The sequence below is a fragment of the Protomyctophum parallelum genome (genome assembly GCF_964188405.1).
Source record: "Protomyctophum parallelum genome assembly, chromosome: 5".
Taxonomy (NCBI): domain Eukaryota; kingdom Metazoa; phylum Chordata; class Actinopteri; order Myctophiformes; family Myctophidae; genus Protomyctophum; species Protomyctophum parallelum.
Genome location: NC_139702.1, coordinates 25,516,687 through 25,538,697, shown reverse-complemented (window position 1 = coordinate 25,538,697; position 22,011 = coordinate 25,516,687). Strand labels below are relative to the sequence as shown.

Below are 22,011 nucleotides of genomic sequence, written 5' to 3'. Positions count from 1 at the left end.
AAAATAGCAGATCTACAAGCTCATACAAGCTACGAGCTTGTAGGTCTGCTATTTTTGAAAAATCAAAGAACGACTGACACATAGAAACATATAGCTTTTTCAGAAAACTGTCAGGACGTAGATTTTTTTTTTTGAATCTGATCTCAGGTCAGAATGGGTTAAGAACCACTGGCTATAGAGGGGCAGACAGACAGACAGACGAATGTCTCTCTGATCTTCTCTTTAGGACTCCGCTGCACTGCGCCGCGTCCTGCAACAACGTGCAGGTGTGCAAGTTCCTGGTGGAGTCGGGCGCGGCGGTGTTCGCCACCACCTACAGCGACATGCAGACCGCCGCCGACAAGTGCGAGGAGATGGAGGACGGCTATGCCCAGTGCTCCCAGTTCCTCTACGGTATGAGTTTACAGTAACACCGTTGTAGTGTCGTAGATTCATATTTACGTATTGAAACACACCGGACACAGGGCTGCCTTGTAGTCTTTACTTGTTCGGTACACTGAATCAAATCACAGTCACATTGCCTGTAATCACCACCACTTAATCACATACGACCCACCTGTCTCTAACATCCTGGTACTCTATGCAATAAGTGGCTGGACACTACAACCGTCTGTCTGTCTGTCTGTCTGTCTGTCTGGGGATCAGACTCTTTTTTTTTAGCAGCTCTCTGGGCTCAGTCTTCTAGACTGGACGTCGTCTTTGGTGGAAACCTCATATCGCTGCTGTCGGGGAGAAGCGCACCTAACTCCTTTTTTTCTTTCTTTTTTTTTTACATAAATCAATGCTATTGAACGCCCTTTACGTCTGTGTGTTGGTTAAAAGAAAATATTGAACCAATGAAAAGTATTAAAAAGCGCTTCGGGCTTTAACTCTTTAACTCCATTAAGACCCTCAAACTGTCTGCTAAAGCAGCTAACTCCACCACCTCTCTGCAACTCATGCAAGTAATTGACAATAATGTAAAGTTACAATACCAACTTTGATGAGGCAGTGTTGCTTAGTTTTAAAAAATACAAGATTGTCTTCATTTCCTGGAAAAAATTTTTTAAATGTTTTTCATTTCCTGAAAATGTTATACATTTTGGAGTTGGTTTCTTCCCGACAGCAGAGACATGTTTCGGGGTTCAAATACAAAAACAGCAAAAGCAGCAGATCTACAAGACACGGTTAGAATATGGAGATAAGAGGATTCTGCGATTATGTTCCTCTGTGCAGACTCTGTCTCCATGGACGTGCCGATAGCCACTGTTTTGTCATCTGACAGATTAAATGTTGAACAACGTGATATAACAATGAATAAAAACAGTGATGTCTCACGGCCACAACGAGCGAGCGACGGCCACAACCACGTTGTGTTCTGGAAGCAGAACCCCGATAGGGTTGCCGGTTGCGTGAAGGGGGAGCTGGCTCTTCTTCTTGTACATAACGTGGGTGACAGCCCGTTACCGCCACCTAGCGACATTATAGCGTTTTCATAAAGTGTGCGTTCTTGTGTAAAGGGTCAATAAAAAATGTGAACGCAACTGGACTTTGACGTTTTATCTGGAGATGGTCGGCGTCTAATTGGGCCCTGTAGCGGACCCAGCTGGCCATGAAAAGGTTGAAGACTTGACTGATGATTTTTAGGTTGCTTTATTAGTGAATCACCGTAGAACTGGGACAGAAATAGAATACAATATATCAATCATAAATCACTACAATATAATCCATAAACAGTTCCAATCTCAGGCACAAAATACATTTTCCATGCATCACTAAAGTAAGTTACACAATACATAAACAGACTTCTGCATACATTTTCACAATAATACCAATAACAGTGCAAGCAAATCAATAAAATACCTTGTCCCCCTTTCCAGCTAGGTGCTATATTCTGTGTGTGACATCAGTTCGTTCCATGGTTAGTTGGCATTTGACAGTTCCTTTGGCCTTCCTTTCCTTAGCCATCCACATAACTAACAAACTTCAGCCACACCATTTGTGTGCTGTCTGTTTCAAGCCTTCTCTCTACTGAGGCAGCATTTCCTTGTTTTTAACCCCAGTGCCACAGCTGAGCTGAGTCCCAATCATCTGATTCTCATCAGCTGTGATCAGTTGTTAGCACAATGTCTTCAAATTAATAGACTTCCTGTTCAATGCCTCACAACAATGTGAATATATACTAAACAATAAAAGTATTACCTGTGGGTCCGTTACACTCCCACCAAAAATCATAGTGAATTTAAACTTGGTATAAAACACAATGATTTTTCTTCCAAATTAGGTAACCCCAGACACATTTAATAGTCTCAAAATTGAAGGTAGGTATAGACGGTACAATTCTTCTCCCACCATTAGGAGCCCTCCCACCTTGAATAGACCAGCTCCAACTGTGACATCCTCAACATTGACCTTCTTGACCATAGTGTCCTGATCGTGCTTGTACCTTTCATCCTTGAGTTTCCCTTTGGCATGTTTACGTTTCTCCGAAGCCTGTTGAGAGACTTCTGGTTCTGGGTGTAGAGTTGATGCAACCTTGTGTGAATCTGCTGCGACAGTGGAGTGGTGGCTCCTTATGGGATTCGGACTGGGAGACACCTTTTCTCTGGGCATGTGAGGTTGGGCTGGTTTGTAGTCATCAGCCTGGAAAGTAGCTGGTCAATAGTTAGTTGAAAAAACGAAAGGGGACTGTAGCTGATTCTTCTGTGTAGTTAGTTGGTCAAAACGGGACTGTAGCTGATTCTTCTGTGTAGTTAGTTGGTCAAAACGGGACTGTAGCTGATTCTTCTGTGTAGTTAGTTGGTCAAAACGGGACTGTAGCTGATTATTCTGTGTAGTTAGTTGGTCAAAACTGGACTGTAGCTGATTCTTCTGTTCAGTTACATTGTTGTATCCGGACTGCAGTTGGTCAAAACTGGACTGTAGCTGATTCTTCTGTTCAGTTACATTGTTGTATCCGGACTCACCCAGCTTCTTCTCCATCTCGTCACTGAGTGTCTTCTCCAGCTGAGACACAGCTGTCCTCACAGTCCCCACATACGAAGACCGAGGGACATTGACCTTTGTCCAGTCCTTGGTGGGTGGAGGGGTGGTGATGGACGAGAGGTTCTGGAGGAGGTGGAGGTGGTCTTCAGTGTGTGAGAGCTGCTTCAGCTCAGAGCTTCTCTTCTCTAACTCAGTGATTTCCTGTTGCAGTTCTTTGATTAAGCCTTCAGCCTGTTTCTCTGTTGTTTTCTGCTTCTCTTCGATCACATCAATGAGCTCAGCCTGGCTTCTCTCAATACAGCTGATCAGAGCAGTGAAGACCTGCACACTTTCTGCCATCTCTCTGTCTGAATCTTTCTTACTGAACTCTACTGAGTGTTGGACCTCCTGGATCTTCACTCGTCTCTCCTGGATCATCTGCTGAACCTCAGCCTCCGTCTTTCCCAGCTCAGCCTTCTTTCCTTCATATGCCTCTTCGAGAGATACAATCTGGTGTAACTTGTGGTCTGACTCAGTGCAGAACTGACAAACACACGTGAGGTCAGTCTTACAGAACAGCTCCAGAGGTCTGTCATGTTTCTTACACAGAATGTCTTCCAGGTTCTTCACAGGGTCGATTAGTTTGTGTCGTTTTAACCCTAATACTCTGTGATGAGGCTCCAGGTGAGTGTCACAGTAGGAGGTCAGACACACCAGGCAGGACTTCAGGGCTTTGAGTTTGGTCTCGGCGCAGACATCACAGGAGACTTCATCTGGTTCAGCGGGTTCTGGGTTTGTGCTGGAAGTTTGTCTCTGCTGCTTTGACTTCCTCAACTGATCGGCCACCTCCGAGAAGACTTTGTTAACAGAGTATTCTGGTCTATTACAGAATGTTTTGTTACACAGTGGACACTGACACACATCACTAGTGTCCCAGTAATGTGTGATGCAGGTGTTGCAGTAGTTGTGTCCACATGGAGTGGTGATTGGATCAGTGAACACATCCAGACAGATAGAACACAGGAACTGCTCTTCGGACAGGAGACAGCTGGCAGACTGTTAAATCCTGCAGGAGCTCTTAAATCCTTAGTCCTGAGTATATTTATTTTAAGGCTAGATCACACAAACTATTGTACACAAATCATCTACAATCTACGTAAACAATTAATCCGAGAACATTTAACATAACAACATTTTGTCATTTTAATTTTACACAATGTAAAATATGCCATAAACAATGAGATATTGAAGTACAGCAATTACATTGCAACTTGAGGTAGGCCTACTTTTAATTTCTTTTTAAAAGAATAGATATCTTGGGGGGACCATATGGGGATCATATGGGGGCAAAATCAAAAAAGAAAACACGGGGGGGCACGGTGGCACAGTTGGTAGTGCTGTCGCCTCACAGCTAGAAGGTCCTGGGTTTCGATTCCCGCTCGGCGTGTTTCCTCCTCCGCGTCATCAGTGCCCTTACCCGAAGGCGGGGTTGGCCAAAGGGCCTTTCTGTGTGGAGTTTGCATGTTCTCCCCGTGTCCCCTAGGGTAGGTACCCTCACAAAAAACATGCAGTAATCCTGGTCACTAAACTGCCTCCCCCTGGCCAGCCGGGGCGCCTGATGGAGGGGAAAGGAACTGGTTGGAATAACGTGTTCCTTCCACACGCTACGTCCAACCAGGGAAACTCCCCCCTGTCAGGTGTAAAGGAGCAACTTGGACACTCAGGCATGAAGGAAGCATGAGTTCAAGTCCGTTGCTCTCCCCTTGTCCCCCATATGGGGACTAGGTTGGTGGAGGGTGTAGAGCCCAGGATCACATTAGATAATTGGGGTGAAAAATGGGTTACAAAATCGTGGGATAAAAAATATATTAAAAAAAGAAAAAAGAAAACACACAACACACACATGCGCATACTGTCATTGGTCATCTGACCAGTTTTTCATTGGCTTTCATTGGATCAAATCGACAGGAACTGGAGCACACACAGCCCAGGAAAAGTGTGGATAGTTCCCCATAAAAAATAAAATGTCTGCAGTTATTGAGTCCGACAAACCAAACCAAACACGTGTAAACGCGCCCATCATGCTACAGCTTTACCGACACGCCAGCTAATAGTCTTTCACAGAGCCAACGCATAGGTTCAAAACATGATTTGTCGTTCCATTCTCCATGATGAAACACGGCACAGTCCTCTTCTCCTGCGGTGTCATTGGGCTCACCAGGGCGCCAGTACCTGGAGAAGATAAGGGCTATTTTAATTAATTTACAATTCATATAACAAGGATGATCTTTTTCTCTAAAGCTTTGTTTTCTTCATTATTATCATTATTATTATTATTATTATCATTGTTATTAACTCAAATTATGTTGCCGATATTATACAAATTAACCGGACAGTGGTACTATAGACAACACATATTGTTGTCTATTGTTTTAGTGTGGTATAGGTTGGTATTTCATTATAATGTTTAATACCATTTAGAAATATATTTATATAATTATATAGAATGAAGGTAAAGTCTCACGTTGGTGTGGTCAGTGGTGTTCCATCTACCCATGTCCACACTCCTTCCTCGCCCGCGTCGGTCAAACCCAGCCACACCCACTGGTTTCCAACAACCGTGTTAACAAAGTCCTGGACAGACAAGATGCTGGTTTACTGAAATACACCGAAGAAGAAGAAGATAGAAGTAGAAGATTTACGCGCACGCGCGCACACACGCACACACACACACACACACACACACACACACACACACACACACACACACACCTGTTTTTCTTTGCTGTTTATGATGATCAAGTCTGATTGTTTGTCTCTGCAGTATTGTCGGCTGTCCTCCCAGGTTTGCCACTCTAATTCCACAGTAGCGATGTAATAGCACACATCGCCAGCCAATTTAAATCCATGTGATTCTAACAACAAGAGAACAAGAGTATTAGCCTCTGTTTTTTTATTTGCTCAGATTAATCGATGAACAAAACATTTTAAAAGACAATTAAAAAGACAGAAAGAAAAAAGAAACAGTGACGTCACGGTCTCACTATTATAATCTCACTGACCACAAAGAGTTCTCTTGATGTCGTCGTGTTCAATTAGTTTGTTGTATCTGGACTGTAGGCGCTCTAGGTTTAGACCACACCGGTCCTTCTGTTGGGTCAGGATGTCCTGTCTGGACTGTGCACGGTCCAAGTCATGGACCAGGTTGTTTTTCTCTTCCGTCCATTCAGAATCTGTAAGAAGGAGGATCAAACAAACCGATGAGTTTTACATACACAACTTTGTTCTGATCTGACATCCTTAATAACCCATTTTGGGGGCGGGAACCCCTTTTGGTGTTAGCATTATGCTATGCTTTAGCTATTGAAAAATAGCAGATCTACAAGCTCATAGCGCGCCACCAAGTGGCGCGCTTACGAGCTTGTAGGTCTGCTATTTTATTGAAAAATCGAAGAACGACTGACATAGAAACACAGCTTTTTCAGAAAACTGTCAGGATATACAGTAGAAGACATTTTTTAGAATCTGATCTCAGGTCAGAATGGGTTCATAGTAGCTGCTCTGTGACTGGTTGTATCTGGTTGTAAGTTGTCTCTCTTCAACTACAGTATTATGTTCTGGACCGGTGTGAGGCCCAGAGCAAAGCACCCCATGTGGACTTCACAGATCATATAGCTTGGAAACCAGACGAATCTGCTACAGCAAAATAATGGGCCTCCTGGTGGCGCTATGATAGGGCAATGTTAAAAGGGTGGCATTTGTTACTCAACGTAACAAATGTGTGCAAAGTGTGCAAAGTTTCACCACAATCGGACAGACGGACACTGCATTCATGATTTGCGGCAAAAAAACATGTGAGTCATTTTAGCTCAAAACAGGCCACTCCTGCAAACTTTATGTCTTATTTAGCCAATCGGGAAGGAATCTGAAAACAGATCTGTCTTGATCACGCTGGCATCGCGTGCACGCACACACGCACACACGCACACGCACACACACACACACACACACACACACACACACACACACACACACACACACACACACACACACACACATTCTGACGACTGTATCATTTTGGTGGTTTAGTTGTCTTCCTTCCTGACTGTGTTGGGTTGCTCTATAGACTAGAGGCGCCTAAAAATGCCCATTATGATAATCAATTGAAAGTATAGAACCCAGATAGGTAAGCATTATTATAAGATACCTATACTGTAATAACCAGCAAATGTTCATTAAGTTCTAAAACTGGACTTACAGAGAGAGAGTCTGAGACCAATGTTGAGCAGAGCTTGAACGCCACAAAGCAATCCAAGTCCCATTCCAACTAGTCGGTACAGTCTTCTGCCTGGACAGACGCACGCACGCACGCACGCAGTGGGAATACAGATGGAGTTAGAGATCAGTTTAAAATAATTTATTACTGTATATATTTTTTTAGTGATTTGCAGTAAAGTAACATCTCTTACCAGATCTTTTCTTCCGTGGACGTTTCTGCCGAGCTGTAGTCTCAACGTTTGCATAGATTTTATCATCGCCCAATTCTTCTTCTTCCTCTTGGATCTCAATGTTTTCAGCCATTTCTATACCTCTGTGACTTGAATTCATCTGGCAGGTATTTGTTATGGTTCAACCTCTTCAGAATGAACGACGGATAATATTATCCCCCTCCTTCCTCCTCTTGTTTCCTTCTGTCACAGTAGCAGAGGCAGTGCATTCACCCCCCCCCCCCCTCCTCACCATCCTCACCCTCTCGACCACTTTCAGTCTCACGTAGCGTGGTGATAAACCTCTGTCTTTTCGTTTGCATTTCATTTGCGCAAGGACGGCGATAGACGTCTTTTCAAATCCAAAGACGGTGATCTACGTCCAATGGTCTTTACAGTGGTTCATGAATCATGATAGATCACGCTGGTTCTACTGTATGTTGCTATGCAACGGATAAGACCAGGAAATGAACCAGAAGTGAAAACTCCATCTCCATCGGCAATAGATTTACAAAAATACATTTATTTCTGATTATTTTCCTCATATTGTGTTTTTGGTCGAAACAAACTTTATTTTTGGGACAGGAACCCCTTTTGGTGTTAGCATTATGTTAAGCTTTAGCTATTGAAAAAATAGCAGATCTACAAGCTCATAGCCACCGAGTGGCGCGCTACGAGCTTGTGGGTCTGCTATTTTTGAAAAATCGAAGAACGACTGACACATAGAAACATAGCTTTTTCAGAAAACTGTCAGGATGTAGAAGACATTTTTAGAATCTGATCTCAGGTCAGAATGGGTTAACGGCCCATAACTAAAGAACTGATGATTGCGGTAACTGTAACTGTAATCTGGGAGGCTGTAGCCGAGAGCCTTTCAAACCACCCGTGTTATAGACATCTATAGATCAAGTTCTTATGGGACACCACTGCAGTTGGAAAGTCTCCTTTCTCTGAGGGGTTCTTTCATGTTTCTGCATGAATGCGACAAATGCGACATTTGAAATCACTTTTGGCTCTGAGTTGTTCAGCCCATTTAGGCCGAAATAAAAATAACGTTCGCTCTGAAAGAATATATATTCAAAGATGCGTGCCGCATATTTACGATTTTTAAAAAATAGCAGACCTACAAGCTCGTAGCGCGCCACTCGGTTGTAGCTTGTAGATCTGCTATTTTTCAATAGCTAAAGTATAAAATAATGCTTAGTTAAAACCCTTCCAGAATGGGTTAGACAGGCCTCTCAATATGTGAATCCAACATGGAGTTGTTTTGGACTTCTTTACTTTGACCAGAGGTCTCTCGGATTGATAAATGAGGGCCTATAGGTCACTGGTTGTAGCTTCTTTACTTTGACCAGAGGTCTCTCGGATTGATAAATGAGGGCCTATAGGTCACTGGTTGTAGCTTCTTTACTTTGACCAGAGGTCTCTCGGATTGATAAATGAGGGCCTATAGGTCACTGGTTGTAGCTTCTTTACTTTGACCAGTGGTCTCTCGGATTGATAAATGAGGGCCTATAGGTCACTGGTTATAGCTTCTTTACTTTGACCAGAGGTCTCTCGGATTGATAAATGAGGGCCTATAGGTCACTGGTTGTAGCTTCTTTACTTTGACCAGAGGTCTCTCGGATTGATAAATGAGGGCCTATAGGTCACTGGTTAACTTCTTTACTTTGACCAGTGGTCTCTCGGATTGATAAATGAGGGCCTATAGGTCACTGGTAACTTCTTTACTTTGACCAGTGGTCTCTCTGATTGATAAATGAGGGCCTATAGGTCACTGGTTAACTTCTTTACTTTGACCAGTGGTCTCTCTGATTGATAAATGAGGGCATATAGGTCACTGGTTAACTTCTTTACTTTGACCAATGGTCTCTCTGATTGATAAATGAGGGCATATAGGTCACTGGTTATAGCTTCTTTACCTTGACCAGTGTTGTGTGATGTCTGCATTATTCATTATTATCACGATATAGAAGTGATGCAACACAACGGTTCTCAACCTTTTTCTTGTCGAGAGAGAGAGAGAGAGAGCTTCAGTGTGTGTGCTACTATGAAACGCAGGCGTTTCACAGTAGAGGAAGTGGGTTCATATACCTCCTGTAACGAGATCATTTAGCTGAAATGACGTTGTCTTAACATTGTGGCAGTGTACTTAACACACCACCCAACATCATGTTCCAAGTATAGAAAGCTGTGCTCCTCCATGTAGTCATAGAGCTCAGATCTCTGTCAGCCGTTGCTTTTAAAAAACAAGCTTGTAAATGAACGGACCTATTTTAATTCAGTGCTGCATGGAACCAGTATTTGTTGTTGGGATATGGACAGTGTCTATAGCAGGATATTCTCTTTTAGTAGACTACACAGAGGTGTAAACTCCTGCCATGTACAGCCTTACAGTCTATTTGACACACCACACATCATGTATCTGTGTGTGGGGGAAAGCATGTACACACGCACATGCATTATAGCTAACCACACTCGCCATGTGTGCGTGCGTGTGTGCGTGTCTTTCTGTGTGAGGAATTGGAAGACTGCTTGCTGTCTAGGGAGAAAAAGTGCAGAGCCGTTTGCAAGATTACAATTTCTACTTTTTATACTACATTTATACTTTATACTACATTACATTTATATATTTATATTTCATCCTACTATAAATGCGCCTCGTCTTTCCACACACGTTTCCACACCCCCACAGGGAGTGCAGTGCCCGGTATAGAGTCGGCCGGACCCACGGTTCTCCAGAAACACCACAAAAGGCTCTTGTCAGGCTCTGCCAGTGGACCTATTATCAGCCTAAATCCCCTCACCTGTGCAATTTCCAGCCTCTGCCTTAGCCAATTGATTGATTGATTGTTTGATTGAAAACGGGTGCTATGACAAGTTGACAACGGGTATTAGGTTCCCAAGTTGCATCGTTCCCAAGTCGGCCGGTGGCCGACGGGCAGAGCGCCAGAGAGAAACATTGTCATTGTATGTTTCCACGGATAGCCGTCTGTTTTTTCAGTCAAGTCAAGTCAAAAACATTGTTACAACTACTTAAAAATATTTATTTTCACCCATTTCCGTACAGTCACTGGCATATAGCACAATAAACAAACTTAAATGTTGATTTGATGGGATTTCTTACATGGCCACAACAAAGCATCATGCTACACTGCAGCATGTAGAGAGAGACAGCAATGAGAAAACAGCCTGCGATCACCTGTCATACAGATACTGTACATACAGTATGCCAATGCTAGTGGGTGTGAATTATTCTCTGTATTTTCTCCCCAAATCATCTTGCTGTATTGGACACCCACACACATATACCACATATGCATAATAATAATAATAATTCATAGCTTTGCTTCTACTCCACTGCATCTCAGCGACGAACATTATGCATTTTACTCCACTACATTAATTTGGAAACTTTAGGTCCTCTTTCACAGATCCAGTACATGCTTGCAGAGCATGGTACATTGTTCCAACCTCTCTCAGACTTAGGTCCCTCCTTATCGTTATGAAACACTGCACAGTTGTCGTTTCCGTGGCTAGGCTCACCAGAGCGCCACCACCTGTAGAAGTAGGAACATTTACACATATGTTGTTTTAGTGACAATTTGGTAGATTAGTATTTTTTTTTAATATCATTCCATTTAGAAATGAAATATGTGGAAAATAAATATGTGAAATAGAGGAAGAGTAAAATGAAGCTAAAGTCTTACTGTGCTTGTGTGGTGGTCAGTGTTGTTCCATCTACCCATTTCCACACTCCTTTTGTGTTGGTCAAACCCAGCCACACGTTCTGACTTCCCTTAACAGCTATGTCAACAACCTTGTCAACAAAGTCCTGGACAGAAAATGTGCAGGTTATACACACTGTACCATAGACATAGGCACACACACGCACACGCACACGCACACGCACACACACACACACACACACACACACACACACACACACACACACACACACACACACACACACACACACACACGTCATATACTGTACCTGTTTTGCAGTAGTCTTTATGACCATCAGGTCTGAACGTATGCCTAAACAGAATTGTTTGCTCTCAGTCCAGGTTTTCTTCTCAGTAGAGATGTAATAACCTTTGCCAAATGTCTGCCAATCAGGTGATCCTAACAAGGACGAAATCATGTTAGCTACCTTTTTTTGTCTTCATTTGCTCACATTAATGATGAACAAGATGATATAACAATGAATAAAAACAGTGACTCTTCACTGACCACAGGGCCTCTTCTGCTCATCTGCATCATTCAGGTTAGTCAGGTTGACTAACTCATTATGTATATTAGTCAGGTTGTCATATCTGGACAGTAACTTATCATGTATATTAGTCAGGTTTTCATTTCTGGACAGTAACTGGTCTCGGTCTTTGACCACATCATCTGAAAGACAGAATCAACAAACGGATGAGTTTTACATACACAACTTTGTTTGGACAGTAAATCCAACCAAACAGCCATCAAAACTTATTTCTGAATGAATATGTCATGCAAACAAGCTGCTCATTGTAGAATGACACTCACTGTATTTGACCAGGACAATGATGACAGCCAATAGGAGTGCACACAGCAGACACATGGCAGCGGCTCTGAAACCATTACAGGCTGAAAAACACAGACCTCTGAAGGATACTTCAGAGGGTTCAAAATAAGATCCTTCCAAGTCGGCCATGATGACACCCATGACCATTTGTATTAGACCTGACGTCGAAATTAAAAAAAAAATCTTCTAAATCATGACAATTTTCAGAAAGATTTGAGGCGCATTTTAACGATTAAAAAAATAGCAGACCTACAAGCTCGTAGCGCGCCACTTGGTGGCACGCTATGAGCTTGTAGATCTGCTATTTTTCAATAGCTAAATTATAACATAATGTTTAAAACACCAAAAGGGGTTCGCGCCCAGAATGGGTTAAATCTAAATGCCGGATACCAGAGGATTAGGATTAACAACGTTATGCGTTGTGACCGATAACGAGCAATTTATGTTCTTAATTGACAAAATATCATTAATATATATATATATATATATATATATATATAGAGAGAGAGAGAGAAAGAGACACACACAGAGAATTAGGGTATATATAGCCAAGTCTAACAGACACCAACTACCCGTGCTCTCCCGTAACATCCATAGATGTGATAGTTAATCATTGTAGCGTTTAGTTTTACCTCCATGCTGCTCTCGTGCTGTGTTCTGCTGTACAGCATATATCCGCTGGGCAGTACCAGCGCCAGGCAAGTAGTCTGCAGAGGCATAGTAGATGTCTACCACCATGTCCTCTCTCTCTCCCCTCTCGCTTGGACCATATTTGACATTCGCCGGCGTCAGGTCTGACGGCGTGGCATACACATGCTCCTCAGCCATTCTACTGTTCATCTTCAAACTATGCATTTGTTGTGTACATCCTGTTGGAGAACTAGAGGTCACAAAAAGAGGAAGTCTGACTTGGTGGAAAAAGTTACAAGAGCCTATCACCATTGGGGGGGTTAATTGGCCAATGGTGGGCCAATGATGTTTCCTTCATTTCTATGTATAATGTTATGCATACGAATGATTGGGACTTTATTTACTATTGCTGAAGAAGAGAGGGGAGTCATGGGAATGAGAGAAATGATGTAAAACGAAGTGCCCAGTTTGGGACATTATGAATAAACTTGACCTATAGGCATAAAAGGAGACATTATCCTTATATGAAGGTAATTATGCAAGTGCTTGGTCTCTAGTTGGCTCCTACAGTATGTGCACAGTACACACCAGTGTCATTTGGATCCTATAGTCTGCACATGGTGATGATGGATTATCACGCGGTTGGCCTGGGTTCGAATCGCAGGCGTTACATTATAGTTCCATGACCCGGACGGGGTCATAAGGGCGTGTATAAGCCAAGTGGCTCAGAGCCTGTGCCTGATTGATGACCAACAGCCTATAATAATATTTGACAATGGGGAAATTCCCCTTTAGGCGATAAGAAGTTAACCTTCCACACATAAGACTTGAGTTGGAATACCAGCTTGTAGATCAGCTATTTTTGAAGAATCGTGAGACTTTTGTGCAATTCTCTGAATACAATATACATGTATTTTAAAGTAAACATCTTTAACTCAAAATCTTTGCTTCTGTGGGTCCCTGGAACATCATATTTTGAGATGGAGATCCACGGCCAAATGCATAATCGTTGTGGGGGTCCTTGACATGACACCACTGATAGCAACATACGTTTTTCAGTACATTTAGAAGACATTCTTTTGTAGAATCGGCCACAGGTCTTAATGGGTTCAAAGAGGAACTGCTTTACTGAAGTTACAGGTAATGAAGCAAACAGGAAATGTGGAGAAAATGTAAATGCCAACCACACACTTACAAACAGAGCCTACGGTAACTATCCCGTAGGCCATAGTGTCCATGAATCATATAGAAAAGCTCTCATGCTGAAAGCCTCTTCAAAAGAGTGTTCGCTTAACACTTATCTCAAACATTATGGGTTTTGGATACATTCACATCTTTGTACCTAGGACAACTCCCAGATGGGCTAAATAAGGATGACTCCTACTTACTTAAGATTTTACTTGTAGCAAGCAAAAAAGCTATTACAAGAAATTGGTTACAAAATAATTGTCCTACTGCTGACCTATTTATCGACATTGTGAAGCAACTACATCTCCTAGAACAGATGACCTATTCTTTAAGACTGCAAAAAAAGCTGAGTGAAAGAAAATGGGAGAAATGTGAGTATTTAGCTGGGGGGGGGGGGGCGGATATGGAGTGAATATGGGCTGTGTCTTTCCGGTTGTCATTGAATGTAAGGAATCCAAAAGTCTGTAATATGTATTGTTGTTGCTTGTTGCTGTACATCCCATGACCTCTTTTGTTTTTTGTTTTTTATTCTGTTTCTTTTCTGTTGATGTTTTAGTTTTATTCCATGCCTTGTTTGTCTTTTGTGTCTCGTCTTGCATATACAAATTTTTAAAGACTAAAAAAAGAAAGAAAGAGTGTTCGCTCCTGTTCAAAGGGGGGGCGCCACACATGGAAAAAGTAGTGCAATATGTTGTAGAAACAACATTTCCTCTTACTATACAAGCTTCCTCGGATGCTGAAAGATAAGATGCAACCTGCCCTTTCACAGAGATCCACATTTTTTTTATTTGCTTGTGTGCTTGTGAAATCATGTAGATAGGTGTGTGTGTGTGTGTGTGTGTGTGTGTGTGTGTGTGTGTGTGTGTGTGTGTGTGTGTGTGTGTGTGTGTGTGTGCGCGTGTGCGTGTGCGTGCGTGCGTGCGTGTGCGTGCGTGCGTGCGTGCTGGGAGCGTTCCTGTGTTGGGTTCTCTGAGATCTAGCCAGGCTGAGAATTCTGCTTGAATTCAGCTTAGAGTTAGAATTCGGGCTTGATTACATTTAGCTGTGCCTGCTGTGTGATGTGACAATCAAGTGATTGTGTGCAGGTGTGCAGGAGAAGATGGGGGTGATGAACCGCGGCGTGGTGTACGCCCTGTGGGACTACGAGGCGGACGACGGTGGCGAAGACGACGAGCTGGGCTTCCTGGAGGGAGACTGCATGACAGTGCTGAGACGAGAGGACCAGCTGGAGACGGACTGGTGGTGGGCTCGCTGCGGAGACCGAGAGGGATACATCCCTCGCAACCTGCTGGGGGTGAGACACGCGCGCGCACACACACACACACACACACACACACACACACACACACACACACACACACACACACACACACACACACACACATTAACGTTGTTTAATGCAATCAGATAGGACTTTTCTGTTTGGATGTATGGCTGTCAAGGCCATGAAGTAGTTTTTTTTGCCACTCAGTGGGCGTTCCCCATAGAGTAATAAAAGGATAGAGACCGAACCGGAGCGTTAGCCCCCCCCCTCAGTTGCTCAGTGGCCTTTTGAAGCACCCGGAAGTATTTAATTGTCTCCACCAGGCCGAAGGCATGGGGGAGAGAGTATGTTTTGCACTCCGTCCGTGTGTGTGTGTGTGTGTGTGTGTTTGTGTGCGTGTGCGTGCGTGTGCGTGTGTCAGTCCGTCCTTCCGTCCGTCCGTTACCAGCTAATCTCCGGCACCGTTGGCCCGATCCATGCCAAACTTTGCACGCACACTCCCTGGATGCCAACGATGAACCTCTGACCCAAATATTCCTCAACTACCTGTTATAGCGCCACCATCAGGCCGATTTTGGCAAAACACATTTCTCTAGATTACTCGTACACATTTTATCCATACATCACACAATTCGGTATACACTATCTCCATAGTCATGTGATCAACACGAATCTGCACCATTTCCCATCTTCCATCCTGATTGGCTAAGATTGGCTTCTAAAGCTCACACGATTGGTCCGTTTCGTACAAAATGCCACAAATCACAAACTCAGTGTGCAATTTCCGTGAAATTATGCACGCACATTTCCACTAGGCCGAGGATGACATGCCACTCATTTTTCCAAATCAGCCTCACGGTGGCGCTATAACAGGGCAATTCCTGTTTTTACCTATAACTGCATCGATCTGTATACAACTTACTGTATGTATGCGCACTCCCTAGAGGTCATGGAAAAACATTTTCCCTGCATCCCTCCACATCTGCCGGTTATAGCGCCACCATGAGGCCGATTTCTGCAAAACACATTGTTTATTTTAGTCGCACAGCTTTCATCCAAATCTCACGCAAATCGGTACACATGATCTCTGTAGTCATGTGATCAAGACGAGTCGGTTGGATTTCTCAGATCCTACACTGATTGGCTAAGATTGCCTTCCAAAGTTTTCAGGAGTGGCCCGTTTTGTACAAAATTCTGCACATGTCCTGCTCATCCAGAATCCTATCCTCAGAGATGCTATGAAAATTGTTGCAAAAAAGAAAAAGAAAAAACATGTTTATATTACTCCTAAACATTTTGCCAAACATCACACACACTTTGACTCCTATCCTCCTCTATAGCAGATCTACAACCGCAACACGTTGTGAGCTTGTAGATCAGCTATTTTCAGTCCTTCTCAAAAGTTACATTCGGCCCAGGCCGTAGCGTAACGGTCTGGGCACCGGACTGGTAATCCAGTCGCAGTGTGCCGCGGGTTCGACTCCCGGACCCGACACGGCCTTTACTGCATGTCATCCCCCCATCTCTCTCCCGTTTCCTGTCAGCCTACTGTCTGTCCCTTCAAAAAAAAAATCAATAAAAGGCGTAAGCCGCAAAAAAATATCAAAAAAAAAAAAAAAAAAAGTTACATTCATGGAATATCTGACATTTCTTTTCGGTTTTATTTTATTTATTCAATTATTTTGTAAAATGTTTGATTTTTTTTATGTACGTATGGAAAAACTGCTAATCTTTTGAAATAATAACGATGGTGAATTGAATGAATACACCTTTATTCATTCACAGATGATTTTACCAGTTGCACAATTCTTATACATTTTGTTGCAATCAGATCTGAAGATGCTATGAGAATGCTGTTATTCAAAAGCATTACGTAATAACAATGTAACAATAATTACATTGACGTTAATGCTGTGGTTTCTCTATCTTCAACAGCTGTATCTGAGGATCAGACCCCGACAGAGGAGCCTGGCTTGATCTCAGAGAACCCTGTTCCCAACACACACACACACACACACACACACACACACACACACAATCTCTCTCTCTCTTCTGGGTAGAGCAGGTGAGGAGATGTGAAGCTTCTAGCATTGTGTAGGATCTTTGGACACAGAATATTTAGATACCTTTATTGAAAGCGATATTTTCCATCTGCTTTGATAGACCATTGTTGTTGTTGTTCGCCCAGACCTCTATCTGATGTCAAAACTCACCACGTGTTCTGTGGAGGAGACGGAAAGGAATACAGGAAGCACAATACCTTACCGTGTATACAGCCCATCAATCCGTGTATACCTTCTGTTCAATTGCTTTTCAATATAAAAAAATAAAATAAACATTGTGTATACATATTTCCCTTGCAAAGAAAATATCCACTTGGTTCAGACGCAGGTGCGTTGGACATGACAAATGACAAATGAAGCAATCGTGAGCAAGCATTCATGAACAAAAATCCCACACTCAAGAGCGAGATTTTTGTTAATGTTTATGTTTATGTTTATTTATTTGATATGGACATAACAATCACATTGCTCATTGCACAATTGTACAACTTGTAGATGCATCGTTATATACAATAGCCTTTTGTTGATGATTGCTTCATTATACTTTTTTCATTGTCATTTCTTTGAATTTATGTATGACATACATTTAGAGAAAACCGGTCATTATGAGATTTTATTTTATTTTATTTTTTATATACAGTATATTGAAAAGTGATTGCATGGAAGGTGTGTACGCATCCTTGTTGATAACCTGCTAGAAAAAGTGAAAAACATCTCAGACTGGAATTAGCAATACGCACAAAAGACCCTTGTTTCATATTTGTTTGAAGCCTTTTGTCTGGGAAACGACTACGAAACATTGAATTCTCTGTTAAACGCTGTTCAGATATAGACCAGCTTCTATTGGCTACAAAAACACTGTTCAGATATAGACCAGCTTCTATTGGCTACAAAAACACTGTTCAGATATAGACCAGCTTCTATTGGCTACAAAAACACTGTTCAGATATAGACCAGCTTCTATTGGCTACAAAACACTGTTCAGATATAGACCAGCTTCTATTGGCTACAAAAACACTGTTCAGATATAGACCAGCTTCTATTGGCTACAAAAACACTGTTCAGATATAGACCAGCTTCTATTGGCTACAAAAACACTGTTCAGATATAGACAGGGCTTAAAGTTCTCCGTCCTGGGGACGGATTTCCGTCCTGAGGATTTCATAGGTCTTTTATGAGATCAGCGCAGATTAGCAAAAAAAAAATGTAAGGGGGAGACGGGAGTATGTGTATAGTGTAGCGATATGATGGCCAAATCCGTGAAAATGCAGCCTGTCTCTTTAAGAAGCTAGCGTGCGTGCTCGCCCCTCCCACTCCCCCACTCTCTGCGCTCAGAGAGAGAGAGAGCACGGTGCTCAGCTCCACTGCTCCTGCGCTGCTGACAGAGAGAGCCTAAATGCGTTCATATTTCCCTCTACCCAGGCCAGAACAGTCAGAGGGTTTCCTTTAAATTAGCTTAGTGCAGTGATACTGTGGAGGATTTATTTTCAACGCAAATGTGTATTGCTTGCCTCGTTGTTGGTATAACAAGCAGCACTCTCTAGCTGGCTAGTGGCTACTAGCCTAGTAGCCGTTAGCTGCGTGCATCGGTCCTCCTGTCTGCCAGCCTCTACATTCTCCTGCTCAACTCTACTGAATATGAATACTGATTTTATAATATTGAATGGAACTCACAGGGAAGACATTGATAAACTACACAGAGGCTAATGAATGTAGACATAAATGTACCATGCACATTCGTTTTCAAATATAATTACTATAACTATACTATTACTAAATTACTAAAGTGCCCAGATGTTGCTGGGAACTACAGCTCCATCTCATTGAATTAGAATATTTTGTAAAAGTTGATTTTCTTCTGTAATATAATTCAAAAAGTGAAACTTTCATATAATCTTTCTCAATTCATTGTGCATAAAGTGAAGTATTTAAAACCTTTTCTTGTTTTAATCTTGATGATTATGGCATACAGCTCATAAAAATTAAAAAATATCTCAGTGAATTAGAATATTTTACGAGAAATGTCGACCATCTGAAAAGTATACAGTTAATACTTGGTCTGGGCTACTTTTGAACAAATTATTTCATCAATGGGGCGTGGCATGGAGGTGATCAGCCAGTAGCACTGTTGAGGTGTTATGGAAGCCCAGGTTTGCTTTGATAACAGCCGTAAATTAATTTGGATTGTTCAGTCTCATGTCTCACACCTTCCTCTTGACAATACAACCTAGATTCAATGTGGGGTTCAGGTCAGGCCAGTTGGCTGGTCAGTTAAGCACAGTAATACCATGGTCATTACACCAGTTACTAGTAGTTTTGGCACTGTGGGCAGGTGCCAAGTGCTGCTGGAAAAGGAAAATCAGCATCAACATAAAGCTTGTCAATGTACAGAGGCACACAGTGCTGTAAAATATCATAATAGATGGTTGTGTTGAGACTCTGGACATGACAAAACACAGTGCTGATTTAGGCCATGGTATCTGCATGGTGTTGGTCCACTGACAGTGAAAACTTAACAATGGTTTCAACACATCTTTTTAGCTTCAGTATGTTGACAAGCTTCATGGAGATGCTAATTTTCCTTTCCAAAATTCCAGCTAGATTTGGCACCTGCCTACAGAGCCAAAACTACTAGTAACTGGTGTACTGACCATGGTATTACTGTGCTTAACTGACCAGCCAACTGGCCCTGACCTGAATCATCAAGATTAAAACAAGAAATGTTTGAAGTACTTGAAGTACACTTTATGCACAATGAAATGAGAATATATGAAAGTTTCACTTTTTGAATTTTATTACAGAAGAAAATGTACTTTTACAAAATATTCTAATTCAGTGAGATGGAGCTGCATATAGTGCCCACTGCCCACCTATCCCACTGTCCCATTTTAGTTGCCAAAACCAATGGGTTCTCTTGTAATTGACTTTTGTTCTCACTTGCAACCTTATAATGCAGGTGCATAATGGTCTACTGAAGGCTACATGCCTATAAGTGTCTTCCTCTGGGTTTTTTTTTTTTTTACTTTAACACACTGTTGCTATGCACCATGTGGCTGTAAAGTCATTTCAGAGTATTTATTGATTGGCCGGACTAGCAATATAATACAACATAACTTCAAAAGCTGCTTCTATAAAATGAAGCATGGATTGACACACATTCGGTAAAGGCAACTTTGGGAAAACATAATTTTACAACCCCAAAATTTGGTGTGCGCTGTGCGCGCCATGGTATTAATTTATGATTAATTTGTATTTATTTATTTTATCGCTGTCTAGGACAGGGGTAGATCGGTGCAAATGTGGGGGGTTCGCCACATGGTTTGAAAAGTGGTCTGAAAACTTTCAGTCTTGGGATTTTTTTTGGCTTTAACCCCTGGATATAGACCGATTCCGTACCGGTTTCATGGTCGCAGCCTACGTATTTCCTGTAGGCGGACTCGACATAGCTGCGGGAGTAAAACCCTCACCAGGCGCACCTCTTCCACTACAGTGAACGGCAGAGTGACTGATGTTAGTTTGCCTCAAACTTTACTCCTTTACCTGCTTTTTTACTAACACTAACATTACAAAGATGCCCAGAACATCGAGATGAACCTGTGTAGTTTATGGCTGCTCCAACAGTAGTGGCAACATAAAAAAAAAAAAAAAACGGAATGTCTAATATCCACCGCTGTGGCGGAGACCAGAGCCATTGAGTAATGGTTGAGACAAAGCAGTGAAAGATACATAACGCAATACCAAATCTTTCTGTTTATTAACACAAGGCTGCTGTACTTTATACCTCATACTTTAAATGCTTAGTATGAGGTATAAAATACAGCAGCCTTGTGTTCATAAAACAGAAAGATTGGGTATTGGGTAAGACTGAAATTACGTATCTTTCAGGACCCTTCACTGCTTTGTCTCAACCATTACTCAATGGCTCTGGTCTCCGCCACCGAGGTGGATATTAGACATTCCGTTTTTTTTTTTTTTTTATGTTGCCACTACTGTTGGAGCAGCCATAAACTACACAGGTTCATCTCGATGTTCTGGGCATCTTTGTAATGTTAGTGTTAGTAAAAAAGCAGGTAAAGGAGTAAAGTTTGAGGCAAACTAACATCAGTCACTCTGCCGTTCACTGTAGTGGAAGAGGTGCGCCTGGTGAGGGTTTTACTCCCGCAGCTATGTCGAGTCCGCCTACAGGAAATACGTAGGCTGCAACCATGAAACCGGTACGGAATCGGTCTATAGACCAGCTTCTATTGGCTACAAAAACACACAAACCTGTGTGTGTCAACCAGTGGGACTGGACCCCAAAATGATCCGTGAGACATTCTGACTATTGTGTCGGTTATTAATATATTGTTATCAGAAAGAAACCTTCTATCTCCATGTTTCAACATTTTGTAAATCAATTAATGCCTAGCTTCATCATACGAGTGTCAACTAAAAAGTAGCAAAGGAAAATAAATGCCGATCCACAAGCTGACAATGTCACATTTCATTGCGTTGTGAGCTTGCCGATCTACTATTTCACTATGTCTGATATTGTTTTAAGTGAAAATGCAAGTGATTATGTGCAGTATGTCTGGGTTTTATAAATATTTAACCAATGAAAAGCTTTTTTTATTTGTTTTGGACGTGCAAGGTTTCCAGCCGACAGCAATGATATTCTGGTCCTGATTTCTAACATGGAACCAGCTTAGAACCCTCTGGAATAAACCCTGAACACTGGAATGTACTGGATTTTAGCACACAGTAGAAACCAACCAAGAGACAACTGACCTAGGATTAGTGTAACAACACTGGTCATACATGTTATGATGCCACCATTTTTGTTTGACGTGATGTGGTCGTGAGCTGCACTTCATTGTGACTTGCATTGGTCCTCAACGA

At 42.2% G+C, this 22,011-nt stretch overlaps 2 protein-coding genes across 2 annotated transcripts in view; one reads left to right on the top strand and one right to left on the bottom strand.

Annotated features, from left to right (window-relative positions):
• The window catches only part of LOC310858279 (apoptosis-stimulating of p53 protein 2-like), a gene marked incomplete at both ends in the record, with an annotated part of 55,240 nt that extends 38,193 nt beyond the window's left edge, over positions 1-17,047 (top strand). Inside the window, 3 exons of the mRNA XM_083764385.1 lie at positions 227-393; positions 14,892-15,100; positions 17,006-17,047. Of these exons, the coding sequence (XP_083620511.1) occupies positions 227-393; positions 14,892-15,100; positions 17,006-17,047 (418 nt within the window). The remainder of the gene's footprint in view (positions 1-226; positions 394-14,891; positions 15,101-17,005) is intronic.
• On the bottom strand, positions 1,314-4,088 carry LOC310859150 (E3 ubiquitin-protein ligase TRIM47-like; the record flags this gene model as incomplete). The annotated part of the gene is made up of 4 exons (XM_083765550.1): positions 1,314-1,415; positions 2,350-2,622; positions 2,863-3,999; positions 4,080-4,088. The coding sequence occupies 4 exons, from the start codon at positions 4,086-4,088 to the stop codon at positions 1,314-1,316; spliced, it is 1,521 nt and encodes a 506-aa protein (XP_083621676.1).
• Positions 17,048-22,011: the final 4,964 nt, after the last annotated feature.